Here is a 27,360-nt window from a genome sequence, read left to right on the forward strand (position 1 = left end):
TACAGTCGATTTTACGGTATTGTACTGTGTGTCATTGAACAGTACTTGCTTTGATACTGTATTTAGATTACAGTAGGTGTACTACAATATGAAATGCAGAATTTTACTTGCCACTGAGCTGCCTGTAAGTTACTATCAAATTCACAGCAAACACTTTACAGTGTGAAAAGAACACCACCGTGAGTCTATCCTGACTGCTGCTGTAAGCTAATATCTGTTCTCCCTTTCTGGGTCTAAAACTGGGGGAAAGGTCCCAGAGTTACTGATGGCTTCACTGAGTCTGTGTTTGTTTGTGTTACTAATTCCCCTCCTCACTCACTCCCCTAAACCGCAGCAGTGTTCCGGGAACTTTCAATAAATTCTTCTTCCCGAAACGCCGGTTGGAAGATTCTTAGAATCAGGAGGGAATAAGCAAGAAATTCAGAATCTTTCAAGCAGTACTTCCGGAAAACCAGGGAATTTATTAAAAGTTCCTGGAATGTTGAGACCGTGGTTCTGCATTATCTAAGCAGCAGCGTTGTTGGGGTCAGCCAGCATACACACACACTCAAACACACACAGATCATTCAAGCAGGATGTCTGTCTCTGGTATGACATGAATTGGGCCTCTTTGCTCCTTGCCTCTGCAGGACATGGCAGAATTCTCTGGTGTTAAGTCAGATATTGTGAGATTAAGGTGCATATCACAAAATCTTAGGTAGGTCTGGGCAGGTCCCAGTTGAGCAACTCCACACAGTACATCAGCAAGAGACGGTTGCTCTCCTGGCACGATTCATTTACACAAAGTATGAGGCCTGAACATGTCTGTCTGCTGATAGAGTTTATTAACCTGGTGTGTCATCACTCATGATGGCAGTTAGAAAATCATGGTTCAGTTATCACAACATCCTCCCTCCACCTTTAACTCCCTCCTCTAACTCCTCTCTGAAAGAACAATACCCTCTTCCATGTCACAAGGGTTCACATTAGTTTATAACATGCATGACTTCTTCCCTGTTTGGAAAGGAACTTTAAACTCACAATAGACGCGATAAAGAGGTCAATTGACCTCAACCAAAACAATGTAATTACCATGGAAACGCGTGGGGGGAAGATCTCGAGTCTCCTCTTTGCCCCACAGCAAAATGATCCTACATTTAGGCTATTGTTTATATGTGTATTTCACACTGTTGAGGTCAAAATCAGAGTATAATGCTGGTATGGATGTCAACCCCAACACATGTTCATATCTTCATTGGCACCAATCAAATGCATTACAGTTGTAAACGACTTTGACTACCATCAACGATTTCTGTATGCTAACCAGCTTATACAAATAGCAGTTAGCATTTAGCAGTCACTTCATCTAAACCTGAAAAGATTTGCAACGAAAACAGCGAAATATTTCAAAATCGGACATAAGTAACCACATTGTGGGTCTGTTACAACACAAAAATCATGACAGATTTGACCAATATCCACTTTGTTAGATCAGATTTGTTGAATGTGCATCAATCTGGTTAATGGAACATCTGCGTTACCACATCTATGCTTACCTACCATAACTCATTACATGACAAGAGCAATGGAGAAACAGATGCATTGTGCATAAATGTCCATCAAATAAAAATCCCACTGACAAGAATTGTAAGAATACTGTAAACTGTACGTAAAAATATTTACATTGTTTCACATGATAAGATTCAAAGCATTATATCTTATTAGAGTTGTATAAATGTAAGGCGCTTGCTTACTGAATCTATAATGATCCTTTTCTTTGAAAGTATAAATTCACCATTTTATATTGTTTACAAAGGCCCAAAAAACATTTTAAAAAACAAAGAAAAATATATGGTATATACATGTTTTCTAAAAACAACCAACACCTGAAGAGTATTGGCTTAGTGGGAGTTTGGTTTTCTAATGCTGTTTTTGGTCTGATCGCTTTGGTCTGGTGGCTCGAGTCGACAAGGTGAAAATTCTGTCAATGTGCCCTTTAGAAAGGCACCTGAATTTGCTCCAGGGACGGCGTACTACTATGGCTGACCCTGTAAAACAACACATTTCACTGCACCTAATCGGTGGATATGACAATAAAATTCTACTATAAAAAAATGTCTAGAGATCTAGGATCAGTTTACAGCTTACCCTCCCCGTGTCCTACCCTTAAGCATAAGAGAGATGGAAAAAGATTTGACCATGTATCAGTGGAAAGGGGAGCCCTCAGACTGGTTCCAGGGAACGACACGCTATGTTACCATGGCTCAGATACAGCACTGGCAATTTGGGAGCAGTAATAGTGTAGAGATATTTAAACACTCCTCATTGGCCAACGGGAGGAGAGAGAGAAACAGGTCCTCCCATGGACAAAATAGAGGACACAAAGTAAGAGATGGACTCTCCCTGAGAAAGATGCCCACGGAGCGCTTCTCATCTCTGTAGCCTTCATCATGATTCTCTAGAGAATTAGATTGATACATTTTTCTTCTCTGTCTACCCAGCTTGTAATTCAGTTCAATTATCTTTCTCAGTCCTCTCTCATGCTGGCATCCTCTGCAGTTCTTTGGAGGCGGTGTTGTTGTCGGGACTCTTTACTCCGTTCACCACAGTGTATCTCTGTTCCGCCTGCTGGCCTTGTTGTCCTGCCCTATGTCTCAGGATGAGGAGAGAGAGCAGGAAGCAGATGAACGCTCCGCAAACAAACAACACCTGCAGTCCCAGGAACCTGGCCATAAAAGAGATGGAAACTGTAAATATCATACATCCAAGATATTCTGTATTCTCTATAACAGACCTGCGTTTAATACATACTGTTTGGCAAATACTTTTTAAAAAATGGAGCTGCGCTTGATTTAGTTTGCCTGGTAAAATGGTCCCAAAAGTGCAATGGAATGGTCCCAAAAGTGCAACGTCTGGCTGAAATGGCTGACATGGAGGCATGAGTCATTGGGCAGGGGGAGGGTATATCTGCTGGTGCTTGCCTCTGTCTGAAGAGGTCCATGTTGTAGTAGTGACATGATGTGTTCCTCCCACACTTCTTCCCCCAGAGGATACAGGTGGTGTCTATGGCAATGCCATACAGGACTGGGGCTGGCAGGAATGCTGGAGACACACACGTACACCAATTACAAATACACATCCACGTGAACACGCACACACAGACATGCATGCACGTACGCACGTGCACACACATACACAATTGGCTGAGAGGCTGTGAGATGATTCTTCTTGAGTGGCAGTGTTGATATGTGTCATTATCCCTCTAGAGATGTGTTTTTGAGTTTACATGGTCCTGCTTCACGTCACCTAACAGGACAGCCAGAGAGGAATTTCGGGGATGGATTTTTGAAAAGGCATTTTTTCCAAGACGTTTGCTGTTCAAACCGATGTCAAGCAGAAAGGTTGATAACTGTGAAAGTGAATCACTGTGCATTGGTCGTTTATCTACATTTCTTGGAATCCCGGACAAAGATGTGATAGTGTGGCTGTCTGTGAAATGTTGATATAACTCACCCAGCATTCTGAAGAGCATGTACTGAACTCCCACAGCAAAAGACTTATCCTCTGTTCTCACTGTCCTGCAGGATAGAGAGAGGGAGAGAGCGAGAGAGATGGAAAAAGTGAAGGAGAGGGTAAAGGGGATGAAGTAACCAGTTCTGGCGTGAAGAAGTTACTGACCAGCTGGATGGAGTTTGCGTTTAGCTCAGCGTGAAACAGAACAGCTGAACGGATGCAGTAAATTATGTCAGACGTAACACACACACACACACACACACACACACACACACACACACACACACACACACACACACACACACACACACACACACACACACACACACACACACACACACACACACACACACACACACACACAATTGTACACACACAATTGTACACACACACACTGCATTGCTTAAATATCAATATGCAAAAACTACCCCCATCCAATTTATCTTGAAATCTTTGTTGTTGCATGTGCAGTTGCTGTCTGATAAATGAGTCATCTTTAGCGGACTGTCTAAGTGTTACCCAGTGAGGAAGCAGAAAGCTCTGTTCTTTATTCTCTTATTATGTTTGCTATCATCCCCACAGGCCCAGTCATGCTGATCATAGACCAACCAACAGACACACACAGTGCTGACGTGTGTATGGTTTGTGTGTGTGTGTGTGTGTGTGTGTGTGCAGGCTCAAACATGCTGAAACGAAGGAGGAATGTGTTAGAACCAACTGAGCCTTCATGACGGATGAAATTGTTATGATACAGTGGCAACTACTGCCTCAGGGCTAAGCAATAGAACTAGTGTCTGTGTCCCTGCAATAATAACTAAGGGAGAGCGTGAGAGAACTCAGATACCTCAGGCTTTACCATGGGGACACGACTGCACATGACTCTCTCTCTAACTCTGTAGGTAGGTGATTAGTGTGTGATTAGTGTGTGTGTGTGTGTGTGTGTGTGTGTGTGTGTGTGTGTGTGTGTGTGTGTGTGTGTGTGTGTGTGCTGTACCTCAGTATCATCATGTATGATGGCGTCTGTGAGAAGGATGCGATGAAGCAGGTGAGGGCAGAGAGAACCATAAAGGGCAAGAGGAGGTGTTCACAGTTGCTACCGCATGTCCCCGGCAATGCATGGGACCCGTTGATACAGCCACAGTTTGTGTAGTTCTGTCAGAGAAAGAGTCACATGACATTAACCACCAGCCAATCACCATTGCATCTGGCAGTAGCTGTTGGCATAGTAGGTGTGAATGAGAATCACTCATCTCACAAAATAAAAGTACATTATCAAGAAACTGGCTTGATAGTCTCTCTGGCTTCAAGGAAAGGGAATATTCTTCTCCTGAGCTTTGTATGGTGGTGCAGTGTGTGTGAGTTTTCAGTCTAAATAATACTGGGTCTGGCTGTAAACCCTGTTTTCCATTGAGTAGACATCTGACAGTAAAGCAGAAGTCAGGCCCCTTTAGAGCTGTCTATATCTATGTCTATATCCTGGAAATTCATTATCTTTGGTTTCTGCATGTTATCTGATTTAGTCTCTCTGTGTTCTCTTTAACCTCAATATTATTGGCCTGGGAAAGTTAGGATTCAGCCTATTCATGAACAGGCAGGTGTAGTGGTTTACCAGGACTTTGATGGTGTTGTTGTCCTTTACTTTGGTCATGCAACCTGCATGACAGGGTGATATGAACTCCACCCCGTCTGAGCCACACACTGGGTTAAAAGTCTCGGTCGGACAGGAGCACCCAGCGCTACACCCCAAGGAACCATTCTGTCTGAGAACAGAGGAAGAAGAAAGAGGAATGGTACCTGGTGGAGTACACAATGGCAATTTAAGGCTTCAGTACTGTTTTAAGGATAGGTGATGGTAACCTACGTGGTGGGGTAGACGCCAGTGACACTCTGTGTGGAGCAGCCGAGGAGGAGGAGAGGCAGTGCGGTGAGCATACACATCAAGATGGCTGCCGTGCACATGAGGGCGGAGCCTCTAGTAGAAATACTCAGCCTCCTCATCAGAGCCCCACCTAGCACGATGCCCAGCACCGCTAGAGGGATGCTCACCCCACCTACAGGCACACAGAGGTTAAGGATCCTTTTTTTCAATTTTTGAGGATCCTTTTTTCAATTTTTGCCTAAAATGACATACCCAAATCTAACTGCCTGTAGCTCAGGCCCTGAAGCAAGGATATTCATATTCTTGGTACCATTTGAAAGGAAACGCTTTGTAGTTTGTGGAAATGTGAAAGGAATGTAGGATAATATAGATCTGGTAAAAGATAATACAAAGAAAAAACCAACCATTCTTTTGTATTTTTTTTAACCATCATCTTTGAAATGCAAGAGAAAGGCAATAATGTATTAGTCCAGCTCAGGTGTAATTTAGATTTTGGCCACTAGATGGCATCAGTGTACGAGGATCGTTTTAGATTGATCCAATGAACCATTGCATTTCTGTAACAAAATGTCGTATCAAGACTGCCCAAATGTGCCTAATTTGTTTATTAAGAAAGCATAACAGTCATTCCGATTTAAGTTGTGAACACGTTCCAGGTCGTGTTTTTTGCAGTCACCCTGCACATCTCAGAAGATAGATCTCAGAAGACAACATGGTTCCGGAGACATGAGCTCTGTGCTGCCTGCCTTTGAAAAAGAACCTGGAACGCAACCAGTGTTTCCCCTTACATAGGCGGGGTGGTTCCCCTCAGCCTAGCTCTGTTAACCCCCTCCTAATAATAGTTGGCCTTATTTTGTAGTCATGTAAAATGTTGATATTGGCAGCTTCAGGTGCTGACACGGGAGATTCTGCACCCTGCCAAAGAACTAAAACACTGGGGTAAAGGGAAATAAAGTGAATCCCATCCAGATGTGACCCTGCTATAAACAGTAGTGGGCGGCAGGGTTTTGATTGCCTGTGCTCTCACATACAATGGGGTCTTTGTCTTCTGGAATGATTACCTCCAGTTGCTCAATAGCTTCTGTTTCTGTGGTAAAATTCCATGCTCTCTGTGCTATTCATAGACCCCTGGAGAGTTGGAGCATTATCTATTATTAATCTCAGCTATTATTAAGTGTGTATATGATGTGATATTACCCATTTTCTTATTCCCATCAGATCTGAGTCAAATACACATGCCGAATGCTTGAGTTTTGCAGATTTGATTTTAAAGTAATAACTCTCCATTGAGTGTAATTTTAACTTGGTCCATTGGTTCTATTTTTTCTTTATTAGACTAACCCTAACCTTAATCTAAATAAAGATGTTTCACAGAGATAACGAATAATGTCTCTCACCGATCATCATGTTGGAGAAGGAGGCAGTCTGGGTGAACTGGCGCTCTATGAACTTGGCCATAAAGGTGGCGAGGCCGGCTACCATCGCTGCCAGGTGGACCTGTGCCAGCACCACCAACAGGTAGATGGGGTTCCGCAGCGTCCGCAGGGCGATACGGGGGAAACCTGGGGGAAAGAGGGGGAGGGAGGGAGAGGGGGGCTAATGGCTAATGACCTCACTGCTTAAGACAATATTTACCACGGGGGTTGCAACAATAGAGGAAGAGAGAGGACACAATGTGACCACTTCTACGTTTTATATACTATCAGTATGTATTTCAGTGTCTGTCACCCTTAATGCCCTGTAATCACCCGTAGACACAGTGAAGAGAAATGGAAAGAAAACAGACGGATGTGGTTTTATAAAAGTGCCTCACTTTTGAGAAACTGTGTGAGGGTGAGTTCCAGGACCGGGTCTGGCAGTGGTTTCTTTTCCTCTTCCTCTCTGGGCTCTGTGGCATCGCTTCCAGTTTCCTAACCAGGGGAGAGAAAGAAGCACACCGCAATTATGCGCTATACCTGTATTACAACAGATTAGAGTTTGATCACGGCACAGCAAACATGTAATCCTGTCAATATTGCATTAACTCTCTAGTAGCCTTTGTCAGGTCTAGGGAACATGATGTGGGAAAGAGAGAGTTTTGCCTACAAGATCTCTGATTGCGAAATGGTAACATTTAAAGTGTATGAAACACTGCAGTGCACTCAAGTTACACGCCAAGCTTCAGAGCTTTTAAAGCCTTGGCCAGCGTTCAAGAGGCTGTGTGTGTGTTTGTGTGTGTGTACGGCTATGCTATGCTATTGAGCAAGACCTGGCACAATGATTTTTCTTTGTGCCAGATGACTGATGAGAGAAACATGAAACAAAGACTCAACCTCTTTTGTAACATTCCCTTACAGAATGATAAATATCAGCCAGGACCTTATTCAACAAGGTCAAACTGCATCACTCTTTCTCTGAACCAAAGTTTTTCTATATGAGAAGATTGTTTAACTTTCATTACATTTTTTTAGTTCATGCTTAATAAGACATTTGACAATGTGTCAGCTTGTATCCCATACTACACCTCTTTGGGCATCTGCCGGGGGAAGAAGAGGTAGGGCAGGGAGGTGAGGAAGAGGAAGGAGGCTGCCACCAAGAATCCTAGCCACCAGGCTCCCACCCAGCGAGGGTCTCTTCGCTCCAGACCTATCTGATCTGCAGTTAGGAGAAAGACATGTTACTGTATTAGTGGCAAAGTAAAGTATTAAAAAATAATAAAATAACAATATTCAATCAACTATTCAATTAAATAACCAATGCAATCAAAGGTACTGTATGTATTGAAGTGCACCCTGAGAAAGGTAAGTAAGTGAGTAAGTAAGTAAGTGAGTAAGACATTCACAAGGCTGCGGGGCCAGATGGATTACCAGGACGTGTGGTCTGGGCATTTGCTGACCAACTGACAGGTGTCTTCACTGACATTTTCAACACGTCCCTGATTGAGTCTGTAATACCAACATGCTTCAAGCAGACCACCATAGTCCCTGTGCCCAAGAACACAAAGGCAACCTGTCTAAATAACTACAGACCCATGGCACTCACGTCCGTAGCCATGAAGTGCTTTGAAAGGCTAGTAATGGCTCACATCAACACCATTATCCCAGAAACCCTAGACCCACTCCAATTTGCATACCGCCCAAACAGATCCACAGATGATGCAATCTCTATTGCACTCCACACTGCCCTTTCCCACCTGGACAAAAGGAACACCTACAGTGGGGCAAAAAAGTATTTAGTCAGCCACCAATTGTACAAGTTCTCCCACTTAAAAAGATGAGAGAGGCCTGTAATTTCCATCATAGGTACACTTCAACAATTTCTGGAAAAATCCAGAAAATCACATTGTATTATTTTTAATGAATTTATTTGCAAATTATGGTGGAAAATAAGTATTTGGTCACCTACAAATAAACAAGATTTCTGGCTCTCACAGACCTGTAACTTCTTCTTTAAGAGGCTCCTCTGTCCTCCACTCGTTACCTGTATTAATGGCACCTGTTTGAACTTGTTATCAGTATAAAAGACACCTGTCCAGAACCTCAAACAGTCACACTCCAAACTCCACTATGGCCAAGACCAAAGAGCTGTCAAAGGACACCAGAAACAAAATGGTAGACCTGCACCAGGCTGGGAAGACTGAATCTGCAATAGGTAAGCAGCTTGGTTTGAAGAAATCAACTGTGAGAGCAATTATTAGGAAATGGAAGACATACACGACCACTGATAATCTCCCTCGATCTGGGGCTCCACGCAAGATCTCACTCCGTGAGGTCAAAATTATCACAAGAACGGTGAGCAAAAATCCCAGAACCACACGGGGGGACCTAGTGAATGACCTGAGCTGGGACCAAAGTAACAAAGCCTACCATCAGTAACACACTACGCCGCCAGGGACTCAAATCCTGCAGTGCCAGACATGTCCCCCTGCTTAAGCCAGTACATGTCCAGGCTCGTCTGACGTTTGCTAGAGAGCATTTGGATGATCCAGAAGAAGATTGGGAGAATGTCATATGGTCAGATGAAACCAAAATATAACTTTTTGGTAAAAACTCAACTCGTCGTGTTTGGAGGACAAAGAATGGTGAGTTGCATCCAAAGAACACCATACCTACTGTGAAGCATGGGGGTGGAAACATCATGCTTTGGGGCTGTTTTTCTGCAAAGGGACCAGGACGACTGATCCGTGTAAAGGAAAGAATGAATGGGGCCATGTATCGTGAGATTTTGAGTGAAAACCTCCTTCCATCAGCAAGGGCATTGAAGATGAAACGTGGCTGGGTCTTTCAGCATGACGTTCAACACAATAGTACCCTCAAAGCTCATCACTAAGCTAAGGAACCTGGGACTAAACACCTCCCTCTGCAACTGGATCCTGGACTTCCTGACAGGCCGCCCCCAGGTGGTGAGGGTAGGTAGCAACACATCTGCCACGCTGATCCTCAACACTGGAGCTCCCCAGGGGTGTGTGCTCAGTCCCCTCCTGTACTCCCTGTTCACCCACGACTGCATGGGCAGGCACGACTCCAACACCATCATTAAGTTTGCTGACGACACAACAGTGGTAGGCCTGATCACCGACAACGACGAGACATCCTATAGGGAGGAGGTCAGAGACCTGGCCGGGTGGTGCCAGAATAACACCCTATCCCTCAACGTAACCAAGACTAAGGAGATTATTGTGGACTACAGGAAAAGGAGCACCGAGCACGTCCCCATTCTCATCGACGGGGCTCTAGTGGAGCATGTTGAGAGCTTCAAATTCCTTGGAGTCTACATCAACAACAAACTAGAATGGTCGAAACACACCAAGACAGTCGTGAAGAGGGTACGACAAAGCCTATTCCCCCTCAGGAAACTAATTGTTTTTGGCATGGGTCCTGAGATCCTCAAAAGGTTCTACAGCTGCAACATCGAGAGCATCCTGACCGGTTGCATCACTGCCTGGTATGGCAATTGCTCGGCCTCTGACCCCAAGGCACTTCAGAGGGTAGGGCGTATGGACCAGTACATCACTGGGGCAAAGCTGCCTGCCATCCAGGACCTCTACACCAGGCGGTGTCAGAGGAAGGCCCTAAAAATTGTCAAAGACCCCGGCCACCCCAGTCATAGACTGTTCTCTCTACTACCGCATGGAAAGCGGTACCGGAGTGCCAAGTCTAGGACAAAAAAAGCTTCTCAACAGTTTTTACCCCCAAGCCATAAGTCTCCTGAACAGGTAACCAAATGGTTACCCGGACTATTTGCATTGTGTGTCCCCCCCAACCCTTCTTTTACGCTGCTGCTACTCTCTGTTTATCTTAAATGCATAATCACTTTAACTATACATTCATGTACATACTACCTACATTGGCCCGACCACTCAGTGCTCCTGCACATTGGCTAACCGGGCTATCTGCATTGTGTCCCACCACCCGCCACCCCCTCTTTTTATGCTACTGCTACTCTCTGTTCATCATATATGCATAGTCACTATAACGATACCTACATGTACATACTACCTCAATAAGCCTGACTAACAGGTGTCTGTATATAGCCTTGCTACTCTTATTTTCAAATGTCTTTTTACTGTTGTTTTATTTCTTTACTTACTTACCCACACACACACACACACACACACACACACACACACACACACACACACACACACACACACATACTTTTTTCCTCACTTTTCTCTGCACTATTGGTTAGAGCCTGTAAGTAAGTATTTCACTGTTGTATTCCGCGTACGTGACAAATAAACTTTGATTTGATTTGAGAACACTTCCTGGTTTAAAACGTTATAACCTTTTGAAAAAATGTTGATATTAGGAAAGAAAGTACATTTTTTTCCCTTGGCATTTTTCAACAGAACATTGAATCTCTTTCTAACTGACAGCAGCTTCCAGGAAGAAGTCATTTTCTTTTTCACTGTGAGAAACTCCACATTCATTCTGAATGACTAAAGTGAAAGACTGAGTGAATGAGGTCATACCAGCTGTTCAGAGAGACCGAGATTCCAGTTAAGAACATATTTTCCTCCAAAAGGGAAGAAGCTAATTTCTATCACAGAAATTCATCTGATATCATGCACTTTTCTACAGAAGTAAATAACTATAGATATGCACCAACATACCCCCCCCCACACACACACACACACACACACACACACACACACACACACACACACACACACACACACACACACACACACACACACACACACACACACACACACACACACACACACACACACACACACGCACACACGCACACACACATACATACTTCAGCAGGCGTTTGAACAGTTTGAACATGTCCCCAATCACTAACGATGCTCTCACACCTTGATAAATGAGATGCATCAAACTGGAAGGACGAGATCAATTACATGAAACTGGAAAGACAGGACAATGGTCCATGACCATGACTGGGGTAAATCCAGTTTCTGAGGTGTCTGAAGCATTGCAGGGAAAGCTGTGGTTCACACAGAATGAGGTGGATTGGAAAGGTCCTTGATGAAAACCTGCTTCAGACTGCTCAGGTCCTTATGACTGGGGCGAAGGTTCACCTTCAAATAGGACAATGACACTAAGCACACAGCCAAGACAACACAGGAGTGACTTCAGGACAAGTCTCTGAATGTCCTTGAGTGGCCCAGCCAGACCTGAAAATAGCTGCAGCAACGCTCCCCATCCAACCTGGCAGAGCTTGAGAGGATCTGCAGAGAAGAATGGAAGAAATACCCCAAATACAGGTGTGCCAAGCTTGTAGCATCATAGCCAAGAAGACTCAAGGCTGTAATCACTGCCAAAGGTGCTTCAACAAAGTACTGAGTAGAGTGTGTGTGTGTGTGTGTGTGTGTGTGAGTGAGTGAGTGAGTGAGTGAGTGAGTGAGTGAGTGAGTGAGTGAGAGAGAGAGAGAGAGAGAGAGAGCGAGAGAGAGAGAGAGAGAGAGAAAAGGAGAGTGAGTCAGTCAGTGAGTGAATAAGTAAGAGACCTGGCACATTTGGTTCCTTGGAAGTTGTGGGAATGTGTTTTTTGGTTCCGGGAACGAAGCCCCAAGTTTCCTGACCGGTAAAACGGAATGTTTTTTAAACATTCTGAGAACGTTAGCTGTTTTTAAGTTGTAGTGAGGTTTTCCTGGGAGGTTTAAAAGCTCTGAGAATGGAAATTATAGTATTTAAAGGTAAATACAGTTCCTTCAGAAAATATTCACAAACCTCTGCTTTTTCCTAATTATGTTGTGTTACAGCCTACACCCAATAACCCATAATGTCAAAGTGGAATTATGTTTTTTAGAAATGTTTACAAATTCATTAAAAATTAAAAGCTTACATGTCTTGAGTCAATATGTTTTCAACCCCTTTGTTATGGAAAGCCTAAACAAGTTGAGGGTTAAACATCTACTTAACCTCTCTGGGATATTCGGGACACAAGCGTCCCACCTCAACAACAGCCAGTGAAAGTGCAGGGCGCCAAATTCAAAACAACAGAAATCCCATAATTAAAATTCCTCAAACATACAAGTATTTCACATCATTTTAAAGATAACCTTGTTGTAAATCCAGCCACAGTGACCGATTTCAAAAATGCTTTACGACGAAAGCACACCGAACGATTATGTTAGGTCGGTACCTAGTCACAGAAAAACACAGCCATTTTTATAGCCAAAGAGAGGGGTCACAAAAAGCACAAATAGAGATAAAATTAATCACTATCCTTTGATGAGCTTCATCAGATGACACTCATAGGACTTCATGTTACACAATACATGTATGTTCGATAAAGTTCATCTTTATATCCAAAAATCTCAGTTTACATTAACAAGTTAATAAGTAGCTTGGACTCACTCTGTGTGCAATTATAGTGTTTATAACATTAACATTATTTTTAAATGACTGACTACCTCATCTCTGGATACCTCATACATTGCAGTTACTCTGCAATACTAACGAAACCACAGATTGAAAAGAAGGAAACCCGTACAAAATATTCCAAAACATGCATCCTGTTTGCAAACAGGATGCATGTTTTGGAATATTTTTTATTCTGTACAGGCTTCCTTCTTTTCACTCTGTCATTTAGGTTAGTATTGTGGAGTAACTACAATGTTGTTGATCCATCCTCAGTTTTTTCCTATCAGAGCCATTAAACTGTTTTAAAGTCACCATTGGCCTCATGGTGAAATCCATGAGCGGTTTCCTTCCTCTCCGGCAACTGAGTTAGGAAGGATGTCTGTATCTTTGTAGTGACTGGCTGTATCGATACGTCATCCAAAGTGTAATTAATAACTTCACCATGCTCTAAGGGATATTCAATGCGTGATTTCTTTACCAATAGGGGCCCTTCTACCAATAGGTGCCCTTCTTCACGAGGCATTGGTAAACCTCGCTGGTCTTTGTGGTTGAATCTGTGTTTGAAATTCTCTGCTCAACTAAGGGACCTTACAAATAATTGTATGTTTGGGGTACAGAGATGAGGTAGTCATTCAAAATTAATTCTAAAAAACACTATTATTGCATATTATTGCATATATACATGTATAGAGTGAGTCCATGCAATTTATTTTGTGACTTGTAAAGCATATTTTTACTCCTGAACTTATTTAAGCTTGCTGTATCCCTTATTTAACATTTCTATTTAACCTGTATTTAATGAGGCAAGTCAGTTAAGAACAAATTCTTATTCGGCAAGAGAGACACCACAACACTACATAAAGAGAGACCTTAGACAACAACATAGGATGGCAGCAACACATGACAACACAGCATGGTAGCAACACAACATGACAACAACATGGTAGCAAAACAGCATGGCAGCAGCACAACATGATAGCAGCACAAAACATGGTTCAAACATTATTGGGCACAGACAACAGCACAAAGGGTAAGAAGGTAGAGACAATAATACATCACGTGAATCAGCCACAACTGTCAGTAAGAGTGTCCATGATTGAGTCTTTGAATGAAGAGACGGAGATAAAACTGTCCAGTTTGAGTGTTTTTTGCAGCTCGTTTCAGTCATACTGTATCAAAGCGGTTGAATACCTATTGACAAGACATTTCAGCTTTTCAATTTTAATTAATTTCAAGCAGAGTTCCACTTTGACATTATGGGGTATCATATCTCAAATCTCAATTGAATCCATTTTAAATTCAGGCTATAACACAACAACACGTGGGAAAAAGTCAAGGGGTGTGAGTACTTTCTGAAGGCACTGTAGAACTTACGGAAAGTGTCACAGTATGATGCATTTTGTGTATGTGCTCACCTTTGGACATCTTGTCGATGTCGACATAAAAGCGCAACATGAAGGAGCCCATCATAAAGCCAAAAGCAGGACCAATAGACGTGACAGCCAGGAGGATGCCTGCAGGGGGAACCACAGTCACTCAGTTGTGGGATCAATACAGTGGCATGGAAAATAATACTCATCGTTTGGTTTCTCCCCCAGATCATACTTCGAAGTTGATGAAAAGAAAATGAAAGACTGCCCATTGTTTGCTGATCTCAAGTATCATTTTATCAAAAAGATTACACACATGACACAGCCTTGAGACCAGCAAAACAATGAATGGATACAAAACATTCACTTTAGTTTCATTACTATTTTTCCACATCCTGCACCAGGGTTATGTGTGAAATTCCGAACTCCTTCTAATGTCCCTGCAAGTATTCTCAGATTTGGAGGGGATTGAGTGGAGCCCAAAATTGCGGGAACATTAGAGAAGAATGGTGCAACTCTCCATTTTAAAAAACCAACAGTGATACTATTGATTCCTAGTTAAAAACCCAAAAGACCTGCATCAGAATGTGTATTTCCTGTATTCCAAGAATTCCCCTTTTCCCAGTCACTCCCAGTGCTCATACCGAGGTAGAGAGGAGAGTTCCTCTTGCTGGCATAGTCATCAATGTAGGAGATTCCGAAGGGTTGGATGGGAACACCGCCGATTCCCAGGAGTAGCTGTCCTAGGAGCAGGAGTGGAAATACTCCCTGCTGGGAGTGACTCTCCTGCTGAGTGCAGCTATGATTGGACAAGGGTGATTGGAAAGAGCTCTCTAATTGGCAGAGGCCAGAGTCGTCATCCTTGGATTCTATGGAACACAGGTAGAGGTAGGAAGGAGTTAAGAATTTTTGTTTTGAGATTGTTTTGAGATTCACAGAAATATATGTATGTACTGTATGTGTGTGTGTGTGTGATTTACCGCTGATGTGGTCTGTGTACTTGTAGGGGCCACTGATGAAATGAGACATGGCCATTATCAGAGCAGCCAGACTGACCAACAGTGCCCCTCCACCAATGAACCGTGGTCTGTGGACACGGCTACCAAAGAAACTAACAAACACTATCAGGACTATGTTCCCCACCTACACACACACATAAACACACACACACACAGAATCATGAGCACAACACACTCACACAAACACAACCATTAACACACTCATGTGACCACTCTCACATGTAAACATTTAAAGTATACAATTTTTTTCAGATATAAATAAAAATAATAATCTGAACCTATATGGATCTGGAATTTATCAGTCAATCATCCTGTTGTCTTGATCAGCCCAAAAGAGTGGTGGGATAGGGTCAGGGTTAGGTTTAGACTTACCTCATTGAAGGATGCCAAGATGCCAGACTTCTGGCTAGAGAAGCCATAGCGTCTCTCTATGGTGGAGATGGAGCTCTTCAGATATCCAGACACCAACAGCTGGGCCAGCTGGAGCATGCCATGGCACAGCACAAATAACTAGAGGAGAGACAGGAGAGAGAGGACAGAGAGGGAAGGGAGAGAGAGTTTGAAAACCATGGTAGATCCTTTGTTTATGGTTTCATCATTATGCAGACAGACTGTATATACATGAAGTGTATAAAACATATTGTTCCCAGCTTACTCTAAGTAGTTAATAATATGATCTGATCAATTAACTACAGAGAGCTCAAAAGTCTGATTTAAATATTCAGGAGAACTTTTTGTTCCACACGGGTCACTATGTCTAGCTGCACATTTGACACCTTTAAAACTTTGTAGTGATCCCTTCCCGCTCAGATCCCGGTAACGGGATTGATTTGACAACATCCAGTGAAATTGCAGCACGCCAAATTCACAAAACATTAATATATAATACATCAAAATATAGCTTAACTTCTTGTTAACCGAGCCTCAGTGTCAGATTTCAAAAAGGCTTTACAGCGAAAGCAGACCATGCGATTATCTGAGGACAGCACCCCACATACAAACACATGAAAATCATATTTCAACCAGCCAGGTGCGACACAAACCTCAGAAATAACGATAGAATTCATGCCTTATCTTTGAAGATCATCTTCTGTTGGCTCTCCAAAATGTCCCAGAAACATCACAAATGGTCCTTTTGTTCGATAAATTCCTTCTTATATACCCAAAATGCCCATTTATTTGGTGCGTTCGATTCAGAAAATACACCGGTTCCAACTCGCCCAACACGACTACAAAGTATCTAATAAGTTACCTGTAAACTTGGTCCAAACATTTCAAACAAAGTTCCTAATCCAAACTTAGGTATCGTAAAACGTAAATAATCGATCAAATTTAAGACGGGATAAACTGTGTTCATTACCGGACGAAAACAAAGTGAAGCGCATTCCAGGTTGTGCGCACCAAACGAATAGAGTCCTACTGGAGTGACACATGGAAAGAACAGGGCTACTTCTTCATTTCTCAAAAGAAAAACATCAACCAATGTCTGAGACTGTTGCCATCTAGTGGAAGCCATAGGAACTGCAACCAGATTCCTATTAAAAAGGGCTTACCATAGAAAAATAATGGAAAACAGATTGACTTCAATTTATTTTCTTCCCTGGATGGATTGTGCTCGGGGTTTCGCCTGACAAATCAGTTCTGTTATACTCACAGACATTATTCAAACAGTTTTATAAACTTCAGAGGGGTTTCTATCCAAGTCTACTAATAATGTGCATATCCTAGCTTCTGGGCCTGAGTAGCAGGCGGTTTACTTTGGGCACACTTTTCATCCGGATGTGAAAATACTGCCCCCTATCCCTAAGAAGTTTGTAAAGAACGTATGTAATGCAACAAAACATATTTCTGCAGTAGTCAAGAGGGTCTGGAGGCCGATGAGTAACTTTATGAGGATTTTCACAACCAGAGCAAAATCTGTTACATACAGTACCAGTCAAAGGTTTGGACACAGCTATTCTTTCAAGGGTTTTTCTTTATTTTTACTATTTTCTACATTGTAGAATAATAGTGAAGACATCACAACTATGAAATAACACATGGAATCATGTAGTAACCAAAAAAGTGTTAAACAAATCAAAATACATTTTAGATTTTAGATTTTTTACAGAGTGTGCAAAGCTATCATCAAGGCAAAGGGTGGCTACTGTAAAAAATCTAAAATATATTTTGATTTGTTTAACACTTTTTTGGTTACTACATGATTCCACATGTGTTATTTTATAGTTTTGATGTCTTCACTAGTATTCTACAATGTAGAAAATAGTACAAATAAATAAAACCCCCTGAATGAGTAGGTGTCACACCCTAATCTGATTCACCTGTCTTTGTGTTTGTCTCCACCCCCTCCAGGTGTCGCCCATCTTCCTCATTATCCCCAGTGTACTTATACCTGTGTTCTCTGTTAGTCTGTTGCCAGTTCGTTTTCTTTAGTCAAGCCTATCAGCATATATTCCATGCTCCTGGCTGGCTCTAGTTCCTGGTTTCCTGGCTTTGACCATTCTGCCTGCCCTGACCCTGACCCTGGATTACTGAACTCTGCCTACCCTGAGCCTGCCCTTTCGGACTGCTCTGGACTACTAACCTCTGCCTGCCCTTGACCTGTTGCTCACCTGCCCTCTTGTTTGAGTAATACACTTTTGTTACTTCAAAACTGTCTGCATCTGGGTCTTCTCCTGAGCCTTGCCAGTAGGTGTGTCAACTTTTGACTGGTACTGCACCTGTAGTACAAGCTTCCTATTCCTCAACTTTTTAAAAAGTAATTCTTAATTTGCTGAGGTACAGTTTTCTTGTAATACAAGTGCATTGATGTGGCAGTAGACTCATAAAACAGTGTAGTTAAAAGAGACACAAAGAAGCATTTATGTGGTGTTATGATATGGGGGAAGGTTAGTGTTAGGACAGACTTTCCCTGGTTTAAGGAAAGGGGGATACCTTGTCAGTTGTACAACTGAATATCTTCAACTGAAAAATGTATTCTGCATTTAATCCAATCCCTCTGAATCAGAGGTGCGGGTGTCTGCCTTAATCAAAATCCAAATCTTCAGCGCCCAGGGAACAGTGGGTTAACTGCCTTGCTCAGAATAACAGATTTTTACCTTGTCGGGTCGGGGATTCTATCCAGCAACCTTTTGTTTACTGGCGCAATGCTCTAACCACTAGGCTATTTATAAGCACATGTGCTGCCAATACAGGTTAATGTCACAGTACCAGCTTGGAGTCGTGAGGCTGCTGGTTGGTTTGGTGGCCATGAGGCCTTTAGTTTGGTTTTGTTTCTTTACTTTGGGCATGCCATTTGTTTTCTTTTAATATTTATTGTCAACATCTGCGCAAATCGACAATCTGTTTGGACTGCCCAACCAAGAGGTCAAGAGAGACAGAGCTGGCCCTGGACCAAGGTAAGGTTGCTGTCCCCCTGGGCACATGTACATTCAACAACTACGCACATAAACTGATTTCTCAAGAAGAAACATCCTCTCACTGTCAACTGTGTTTATTTTCAGCAAACTTAACATATGTAAATATTTGTATGACATAAACTGAACAAGTTCCACAGACATGTGACCAACAGAAATTGAATAATGTGTCCCTGAACAAAGGGGGGTTCAAAATCAAAAGTAACAGTCAGTATCTGGTGTGGCCACCAGCTGCATTAAGTACTAAATTGCATCATCTCCTCATGGACTGCACCAGATTAGCCAGTTCTTGCTGTGATATGTTACCCCACTCTTCCACCAAGGCACCTGCAAGTTCTCAGACATTTCTGGGGCGAATGGCCCTAGCCCTCACCCTCCGATCCAACAGGTCCCAGACGTGCTCAATGGAATTGAGATCCGGGTTCTTTGCTGGCCATGGCAGAACACTGACATTTCTGTCTTGCAGGAAATCACACACAGAACGAGCAGTATGGCTGGTGGTATTGTCATGCTGGAGGGTCATGCCAGGATGAGTCCGCAGGAAGGGTGCCACATGAGGGAGGAGGATGTCTACCCTGTAACGTATAGCTTTTGAGATTGCCTCCAATGACAACAAGCTCAGTCCGATGATGCTGTGACACACCGCCCCAGACCATGATGGACCCTCCACCTCCAAATCGATCCCGCTCCAGAGTACAGGCCTCAGTGTAACGCTCATTCCTTCAACGATTAACGCGAATCCGACCATCACCCCTCGTGAGACAAAACCGTGACTCGTCAGTGAAGAGCACTTTTTGCCAGTCCTATCTGATCCAGTGGGTTTGTGCCCACTGGGTTTGTGCCCATAGGCAACGTTGTTGCCGGTGATGTCTGGTGAGGACCGGTTTTACAGCAGGCCTACAAGCCCTCAGTCCAGCCTCTCTCAGTCTATTGCAGACAGTATGAGCACTGATGGAGGGATTGAATGTTCCTGGTGTAACTCAGGCAGTTGTTGTTGCCATCCTGTACCTGTCCCGAAGGTGTGATGTTCAGATGTACCGACTCTGTGCAGGTGTTGGTGCACGTGGTCTGCCACTGCGAGGTCGATCAGCTGTCCTTCCTGTCTCCCTGTAGCGTTGTCTTAGGCATCTCACAGTATGGACATTGCAATGTATTGCCCTGGCCACATCTGCAGTCCTCATGCCTCCTTGCAGCATGCCTAAGGCACGTTCACGCAGATGAGCAGGGACCCTGGGCATCTTTCTTTTGGTGTTTTTCAGCTTCAGTAGAAAGGCCTCTTTAGTGTCCTAAGTTTTCATAACTGTGACCGTAATTGCCTACCGTCTAAGCTGTTAGTGTCTTAACGAATGTTCCACAGGTGCATGTTCATTAATTGTTTATGATTAATTTAACAAGCATGGGAAACAGTGTTTAACCCTTTACAATGAAGATCTGTGAAGTTATTTGGATTTTTACTAATTATCTTTGAAAGACAAGGTCCTGAAAAAGGGACGTTTCTTTTCTTGCTGAGTTTAGATGCACATCTTAAATTCAGTTACAGACCAGTTAACTAGGCCTAAGACCCCTACACTTAGCGAGTGCAACAATATTAGCAGGCTAGTTAATCGGTTTCATAAGTGTCTAGAAGCTTTCCCATGCATACCCCATTCCGAGGACATGTTTATGTGTTTCTAAATCTGGAAACAACACAAGGATGTGCTAAAAACACCAGTAAACACAACCCCACCTGGGACTATAGAGGAAAATAACAGTACAGGATGCCAAAACATCAACGTTTTCACTACAGTAAGAAATAAACAAAAATACAGATCGTAAAATAAGGAAGATTCACTCCCTTTCCTCTCTGAATATTTTTTTTTCTCCAGTCCCAAAACATATCCTGTCAATGAAGGTAGGTTCATTTCCTTAATGTTAGCATGCTAGCATGCTCCTCTTACCCCATGAGGTCATCATGTCTGGATTCCTGAACAGCAATCTGTAGACACAGATTTGACCTCACTTCCTAGTATTGTCTCAGTTCTGTGACAACACGACCCATGAATCAGACCGATACATTACTTGGGCTTATTCTACATTACAGACTATCCTCAAATCAGCTTGCAACCTAAATAGTGACTCATTATTGTTTGTAGATCAATCAATCAGTCAGTCACAATTTACCCACACATTTTTGCAGATTTGATGCTCTCTAACATGGCCACTCACTGAGAGTTGGGAGTAATGATGTGAGGTGAAACAGGTAGATGAGGTGATAGACAGGAGCAGTATGTAATATTTAAGACATATATTAGATTTCTTGGTGTTTTTTTGAAAGACCCTGCTTAGAAACACCTGAAATTGCCTAGTACTGCTTTTTACCTTTTCATAATCCAAATAGTATCAGTTGCAGCAAGGATGTGAAGAGGTTTTGTCTTGTTAATGTTTTTGCTATTGTCAACCTCGCAAACGAGAACCAATCATTTAGGAAGTTGTACACAACAGCAACAGCCTGACGGTAAAATGTTAATTAGCAGCATCACGTGGCGTTCTAAAAAGTATGTTACTCTCATGGATTTCTATTCTGATGCTACTTCTGGTATTGAATTGACATTTGGAGCTAGTTGCAGGTGAAAATGATACATGTAACTTTTGAGCCTACCTTGATGCTGTTGAAGGGGCCCCTGCATCTTGAGGTAGGCATCGACCTCTGTGAATCAGAGTTCAGCTGGAAGTCGCTGGCTGTCATATCTGCAGAGATTGAAGAGGAAGCAAGACATCACACTCACTATTTTTTTCGGGTTCATATACTGCCAATAAACTAAGCAGACCAGACCCAGCTGCTAACGCATTGGTGCCTATGGAAGAGTCACCCCCTTAATAACTCCACCTACATATTACCTCAACTAAACTGTAAACCTGCACATTGACTCTGTACCCCCCTGTATATAGTCTCACTATTGTTATTTTACTGCTGCTCTTTAATTACTTGTTACTTTTATTTCTTATTCTTAGTCATATTTGTTTTTAAACTGCATTGTTGCTTAGGGGCTCGTAAGTAAGCATTTCACTGTAAGGACCTGTTGCATTCGGTGCAATTGACTAATACAATTTGATTTGATGCCTACATATAACTACATCTAAAGTATGAACATACTGTATGAATAAGGTCTGACATTTCCCCACTGGACATTGACCATGTTAACATGAGCACAGCAGTCTGGATTGTAGCTCATATCCCACATAAGGTCTTACTCGGGATGAGCTCTTTACATGCACTTTTAATATCCCGCTCATGAGTATCCCTGTATCCATGAATAAACAGAATATTCCTCATTTAAGTGTTTGGGTTAAATGGAATAGTAACATAAATATGGATACTGACGGCAGGACTATAACCTCACATGTAACAAACTCCGCAATTAAAAGAAACGTCCCTTTTTCAGGACCCTGTCTTTCAAAGATAATTCGTAGAAATCCAAATAACTTCACAGATCTTCATTGTAAAGGGTTTAAACATATGCTTGTTCACTGAACCATAAACAATTAATGAACATGCACCTGTTGAACGGTCGTTAAGCAGACCGAAACTGACCATTTTTTCTAATGGTTAACGGCCTGAGTAGGATATCTTAATTTATCCACCGTTGTTGATACCTGTCTGTCACACTTGCCCAACTCACTGATCTGACCCAGGGACTAGAAAAAAATTCTTTCGAACATCTCTCACCTTATCACACAATGTTATGCAAATTAGTTGCTGTATGTGAGGATGTGGGAGGCATGCTGAGAGAGAGTTTTTGGGAAGCCATTTAGTGCACCCAGCTGCACAATCTGTTCATCCAAATAAAATACAACTTGATTATGTCATGGTAAATCAGTGTACTAGACTGTTTACGCTAGTCAACAAACAATGTGCGAATTCCGGTGGCCTTAAAATACTATAGAAATTACACAAGAATTCCAGTCAGACTATATTCCTTGTACTCTGGTTACTGTGTATCCTCAATCTTTATACTCACTTTGTATCTCTATACTTTGAACTCCTGCTTACTTTAATCTCTGCTGGTGTTATGTATCTACTGCTGTTGTTTAATGCAGATGTGCTATTCATTTAAATCATATTGAGGCAAGATGTTTTGTGTTAGTATTCAGATTGAAGAGAAATTATCTGCGTTCACATTAGAATGGGAAAAAGATCTGTGTTTCCCTGTGCGTGGTCAGGTTTCCTGTATACCCAGGCAGGCGTGTTATATGACTTGAGATGGGGAGTTTTATGCCCTGTCAAAGTGCACGTCTGCAGCTCCATGATGTTTAACAGAAACAGCTGGAGATCATCCAGGACTACAGATATAGGATTTTAATTTTCACCAGTGAGTTGCATGTGGTTGTCTATGTAGGAGAGAAACATCTCTTAATTACAGATAGTAAGATAACCTTGACTCCCAAGTAACTCTCACTCACTCATATTGCAATGTGTGTGTGTGTGTATGTTTGTGTGTGTGTGGTTGTACATGTTAACACACCATTTTGATAGCCTTGACTCTAAGCAAATCCCCACTCCAACATATTGAAATATGTGTGTGTATGGTACAGAATACTATTAAGGGGTAAATCCCCCTTGGACTGACTCTGCTAGTTTAGTTTTCCTGTCCAGGGGAGATTCCTGGAATGTGGGATGTAGTGTGGTTGTCCATTCTCCCCCACAAATTGCACAATGCTGAGAAAGAGAGGGGGAGTGAGAGAGAAAGAAAAAGAGAGAGGAGGGGGGACAGACAGACAGACAGATAGATAGATAGATAGATAGATACAGTAGTAGATAGATAGTCAATTTGAAAGTCAATGAAAGCCATCACTCCTCCCCTCAAGACTCCCAAGCTGTAATGACATGCTTCCCTCTGAATTGTAACAGTTTGGTAAATTACTGTGCATATTACACACAAGATCAGACCAAACAATGTAGTAAAAAAAAAAGAAAGATCTGACCTGCAGACCACAAAGAGCAGAGGTTGCATAGCACTGGCCACTGAAACACACTATGGAGAAGCATTTCCAGATGTGTAACCTTCATTTAACTAGGCAAGTCAGATGCATGGTATCATCAACTAGATTCAGCCACAGGTCAATAATGACATATAATTTGTAAACTGGCTGCAAGAAGCCCAAACATATATAATGTTTGACTAAAACATGATAATTTCAAACCTTGCTTACATTTGTATACGAGTGGGAATACTTGGGAACAGATTTCGTAAATTAAAATCACTTGGAGCTGATTTCCTGGTGTTTTTTTAATGTCCACCAATGAACATTTCGCACACACACAAAAAACATATACAGTACCAGTCAGAAGTTTGTACACACATAATCAATCAAGGGGTTTTCTTTATTTTACTATTTTCTACATTGTAGAATAATAGTGAAGACATCAAAACGATGAAATAACACATATGGAATCATGTAGTAACCAAAAAAGTGGTTGAGAGAATGCCAAGAGTGTGCAAAGCTGTCATCAAGGCAAAGGGTGGGTACTTTGAAGAATCTCAAATATAAAATATATTTAGATTTGTTTAACACTTTTTTTGGTTACTACATGTGTGTTATTTCATAGTTTTGATGTCTTCACTATTATTCTACAATGTGGGAAAATAGTAAAATAAAGAAAAACCCTTGAATGAGTAGATGTGTCCAAACTTTTGACTCAGTTGGGGAACCCTGGCATTGTGTTCCGACAGTAAAAGCAGTAACAAAGGGCCAATGCACTTATGCTGCCATATATAGTGTTTTGTAGGGAGTTGTGTATGTTTGTGCAACACAGGAGTTGTTGCATCTGCTGTCAGCAGAGATAAGATGAGCGGGAGATAACTACCAATCAGATGTGGAATGTCATCAAAAACGAATTCTGAACCACGATAGCAGCATAGCAGCATAGCATAACAGCGGGATTGGAATTACGGGTCATGGAAATAACAACCTTCATTTCAGACTCCTCAAATACATACGCACAAAAGCAATACCTTGAAGATGAGGTATTACTAACCCCCTGGTGTTAATTGTTAGGCGCATGCCCTAAATGCCAGAAGGACAGTTCAACCAAACATATGCTCCAAACAGCAACTTTTCCTTTCACACATACGCTCTACACACTGCACACTAAATGAGATAACAGTGTCTGTCCTCACTACTAGAGTTAGTGGATCACAGTTAAAAGCAGTAGTACAGAACAGTACAGTTGTTCACTTACTCTGTAGATGGGGCTGTGGTGTAGGGGTGTTCTCTGTGTCCAATCCTGTCATAGAGCTATGGTGTAGTGTTGCGTTCAGTATCCACTCCTCATTCACACAGAACACTACTGAGCTTGGAATCCCAGGAGGTAGCTCTCACTTGATGAAATAGGCGTGCTCACTGTTAAGGAATTCCATGACCAGAGGTGAGTGGGGCTGGGAGTGGGAATTCTATAGTAAACTGTAGTATCCCTCGATCATGTGTAGTACTTACTATTGAATGTTGTAATATACTATAGAATACTATAGTAAATACTACAGTATTATCCACAAAAAAACACTATTGTAAATACTACGGTAATGTTCGCAGAAACACTACAGTCCGCAAAAGCACTAGACGTTTTTAACTATAGTAAAAACGAAAGTATTTAATTTGCATGTACCCTGCCCATTCCCCTCTCCATTTCCCAATATATGCCACCCATAAGTGAGAAACCTTACATGCCAAGTATAGGTCGTATATTGTGTTCCCTAAAGGTTATAGAAAAGAGCAGAAGCTCTGAACTAACCTTTCAGACCTCAGTCCTACCTACAGGTAAAGCAAATATGCTCTTTTAGTATAACCCATGTTTCCTGAAGGAAAAAGCCTCCACTTCTATGTCAAATATAATAAAATCAAAATACTATAGTAAATACAACAGTAATGTCCGCAAAAACACTACAGTAAATACTGCAGTATACTACAGTTTGCACAAACACTACAGTAAATACTACAGTATACTAAAATCTGCAAAAACACTACATTAATTACTATAATAAATCAAATCACATTTTATTGGTCACATGCACATGGTTAGCAGATGTAAATGCCAGTGTAGCGAAATGCTTGTGCTTCTAGTTCTGACAGTGCAGTAATATCTAACAAGTAATCTAACAATTCCACAACAACTACCTAATACACACAAATCTAAATGCCAGCAGGAAACCACCCTGCATACCACTGCTGGTTTGCTTCTGAAGCAAAGCAGGGTTGGTCTTGGTCAGTCTGTGGATGGGAGACCAGATGCTGCCTGGAAGTGGTGTTGGAGGCCCTCTTTCCTCTGGTCTAAATTTTATCCCAATACCCTAGGGCAGTGATTGGGGACACTGCCCTGTGTAGGGTGCTTTCTTTTGGATGGGATGTTAAATGGGTGTCCTGACTCTCTGAGATCATTAAAGATCCCATGGCACTTATTGTAAGAGTAGGGGTGTTAACCCTGGTGTCCTGGCTAATTTCCCAATCTGTCCCTCAAACCATCATGGTCACCTAAGAATCCCCAGTTTACAATTGTCTCATTCATCCCCCTCCTCTCCCCTGTAACTATTCCCCAGGTTGTTGCTGTTAATGAGAATGTGTTCTCAGTCAACTTACCTGCTAAAACAATGGATAAATAAATCAAATAAAGGAATGGAATAAGAATATGTACAAATGGATGTGTGATGACTGAGTGTCACAGGCAAGATGCAGTAGATTATATAAAATACAGTATATACATATGAGTAATGTAAGATATGTAAATGTTATTAAAGTGGCATTATTTAAAGTGATTAGGGATCCATTTATTAAAGTGGCCAATGATTTGAGTCTATATGCTGGCAGCGGCCTCTGTGTCAGTGATGGCTGTTTAACAATCTGATGGCCTTGAGATAAGAAGCTGTTTTTCAGTCTCTCGGTCCCAGCTTTGATGCACCTGTACTGACCTCGCCTTCTGGATGGTAGCGGGGTGAACAGGTAGTGGCTCGGGTGGTTGTTGTCCTTGATGATCTTTTTGGCCTTCCTGTGACATTGGGTGCTGTAAGTGTCCTGAAGGGCAGGTAGTTTGCCCCCGGTGATGCGTTGTGCAGACCATGCCACCCTCTGGCCTCAGCCTTGCAGTTGAGGCCGGTGCAGTAGCCGTACCAGGCGGTGATACAGCCCGACAGGATGCTCTCTATTGTGCATTTGTAAAAGTTTGTGAGGGTTTTAGGTGACAAGCCAAATTTCTTCAGCCTCCTGAAGTTGAAGAGGCGCTGTTGCGTCTTCTTCACCACACTGTCTGCGTGGGTGGACCATTTCAGTTTGTCCGTGGATAGAGGACTGCTCCCTCTGTTGTTTCCTGAAGTCCATGATCATCTCTTTTGTTTAGTT

General features: G+C 42.2%; 1 protein-coding gene across 2 annotated transcripts; it reads right to left on the minus strand.

Moving 5' to 3' along the window:
- Positions 1-805: 805 nt before the first annotated feature.
- Positions 806-25,328, minus strand: LOC115135863 (solute carrier organic anion transporter family member 2B1-like). 2 transcript variants are annotated; one of them, XM_029671007.2, is made up of 15 exons: positions 25,214-25,328; positions 21,632-21,720; positions 15,950-16,087; positions 15,539-15,701; positions 15,203-15,427; positions 14,604-14,702; positions 7,875-8,005; positions 7,185-7,281; positions 6,769-6,933; positions 5,354-5,543; positions 5,102-5,252; positions 4,487-4,644; positions 3,493-3,557; positions 2,961-3,081; positions 806-2,704 (listed from the first exon to the last, which is right to left on the minus strand). In XM_029671007.2, the coding sequence occupies exons 1-15, from the start codon at positions 25,263-25,265 to the stop codon at positions 2,518-2,520; spliced, it is 2,031 nt and encodes a 676-aa protein (XP_029526867.2). In that variant the 5' UTR covers positions 25,266-25,328; the 3' UTR covers positions 806-2,517. The 2 variants fall into 2 exon arrangements, with proteins under 2 accessions (XP_029526867.2, XP_029526868.1); XM_029671008.2 differs by lacking the exon at positions 21,632-21,720 and having other exon boundaries at positions 25,214-25,306.
- Positions 25,329-27,360: the final 2,032 nt, after the last annotated feature.

This window comes from Oncorhynchus nerka, linkage group LG10 (assembly GCF_034236695.1).
Source record: "Oncorhynchus nerka isolate Pitt River linkage group LG10, Oner_Uvic_2.0, whole genome shotgun sequence".
Lineage (NCBI taxonomy): Eukaryota > Metazoa > Chordata > Actinopteri > Salmoniformes > Salmonidae > Oncorhynchus > Oncorhynchus nerka.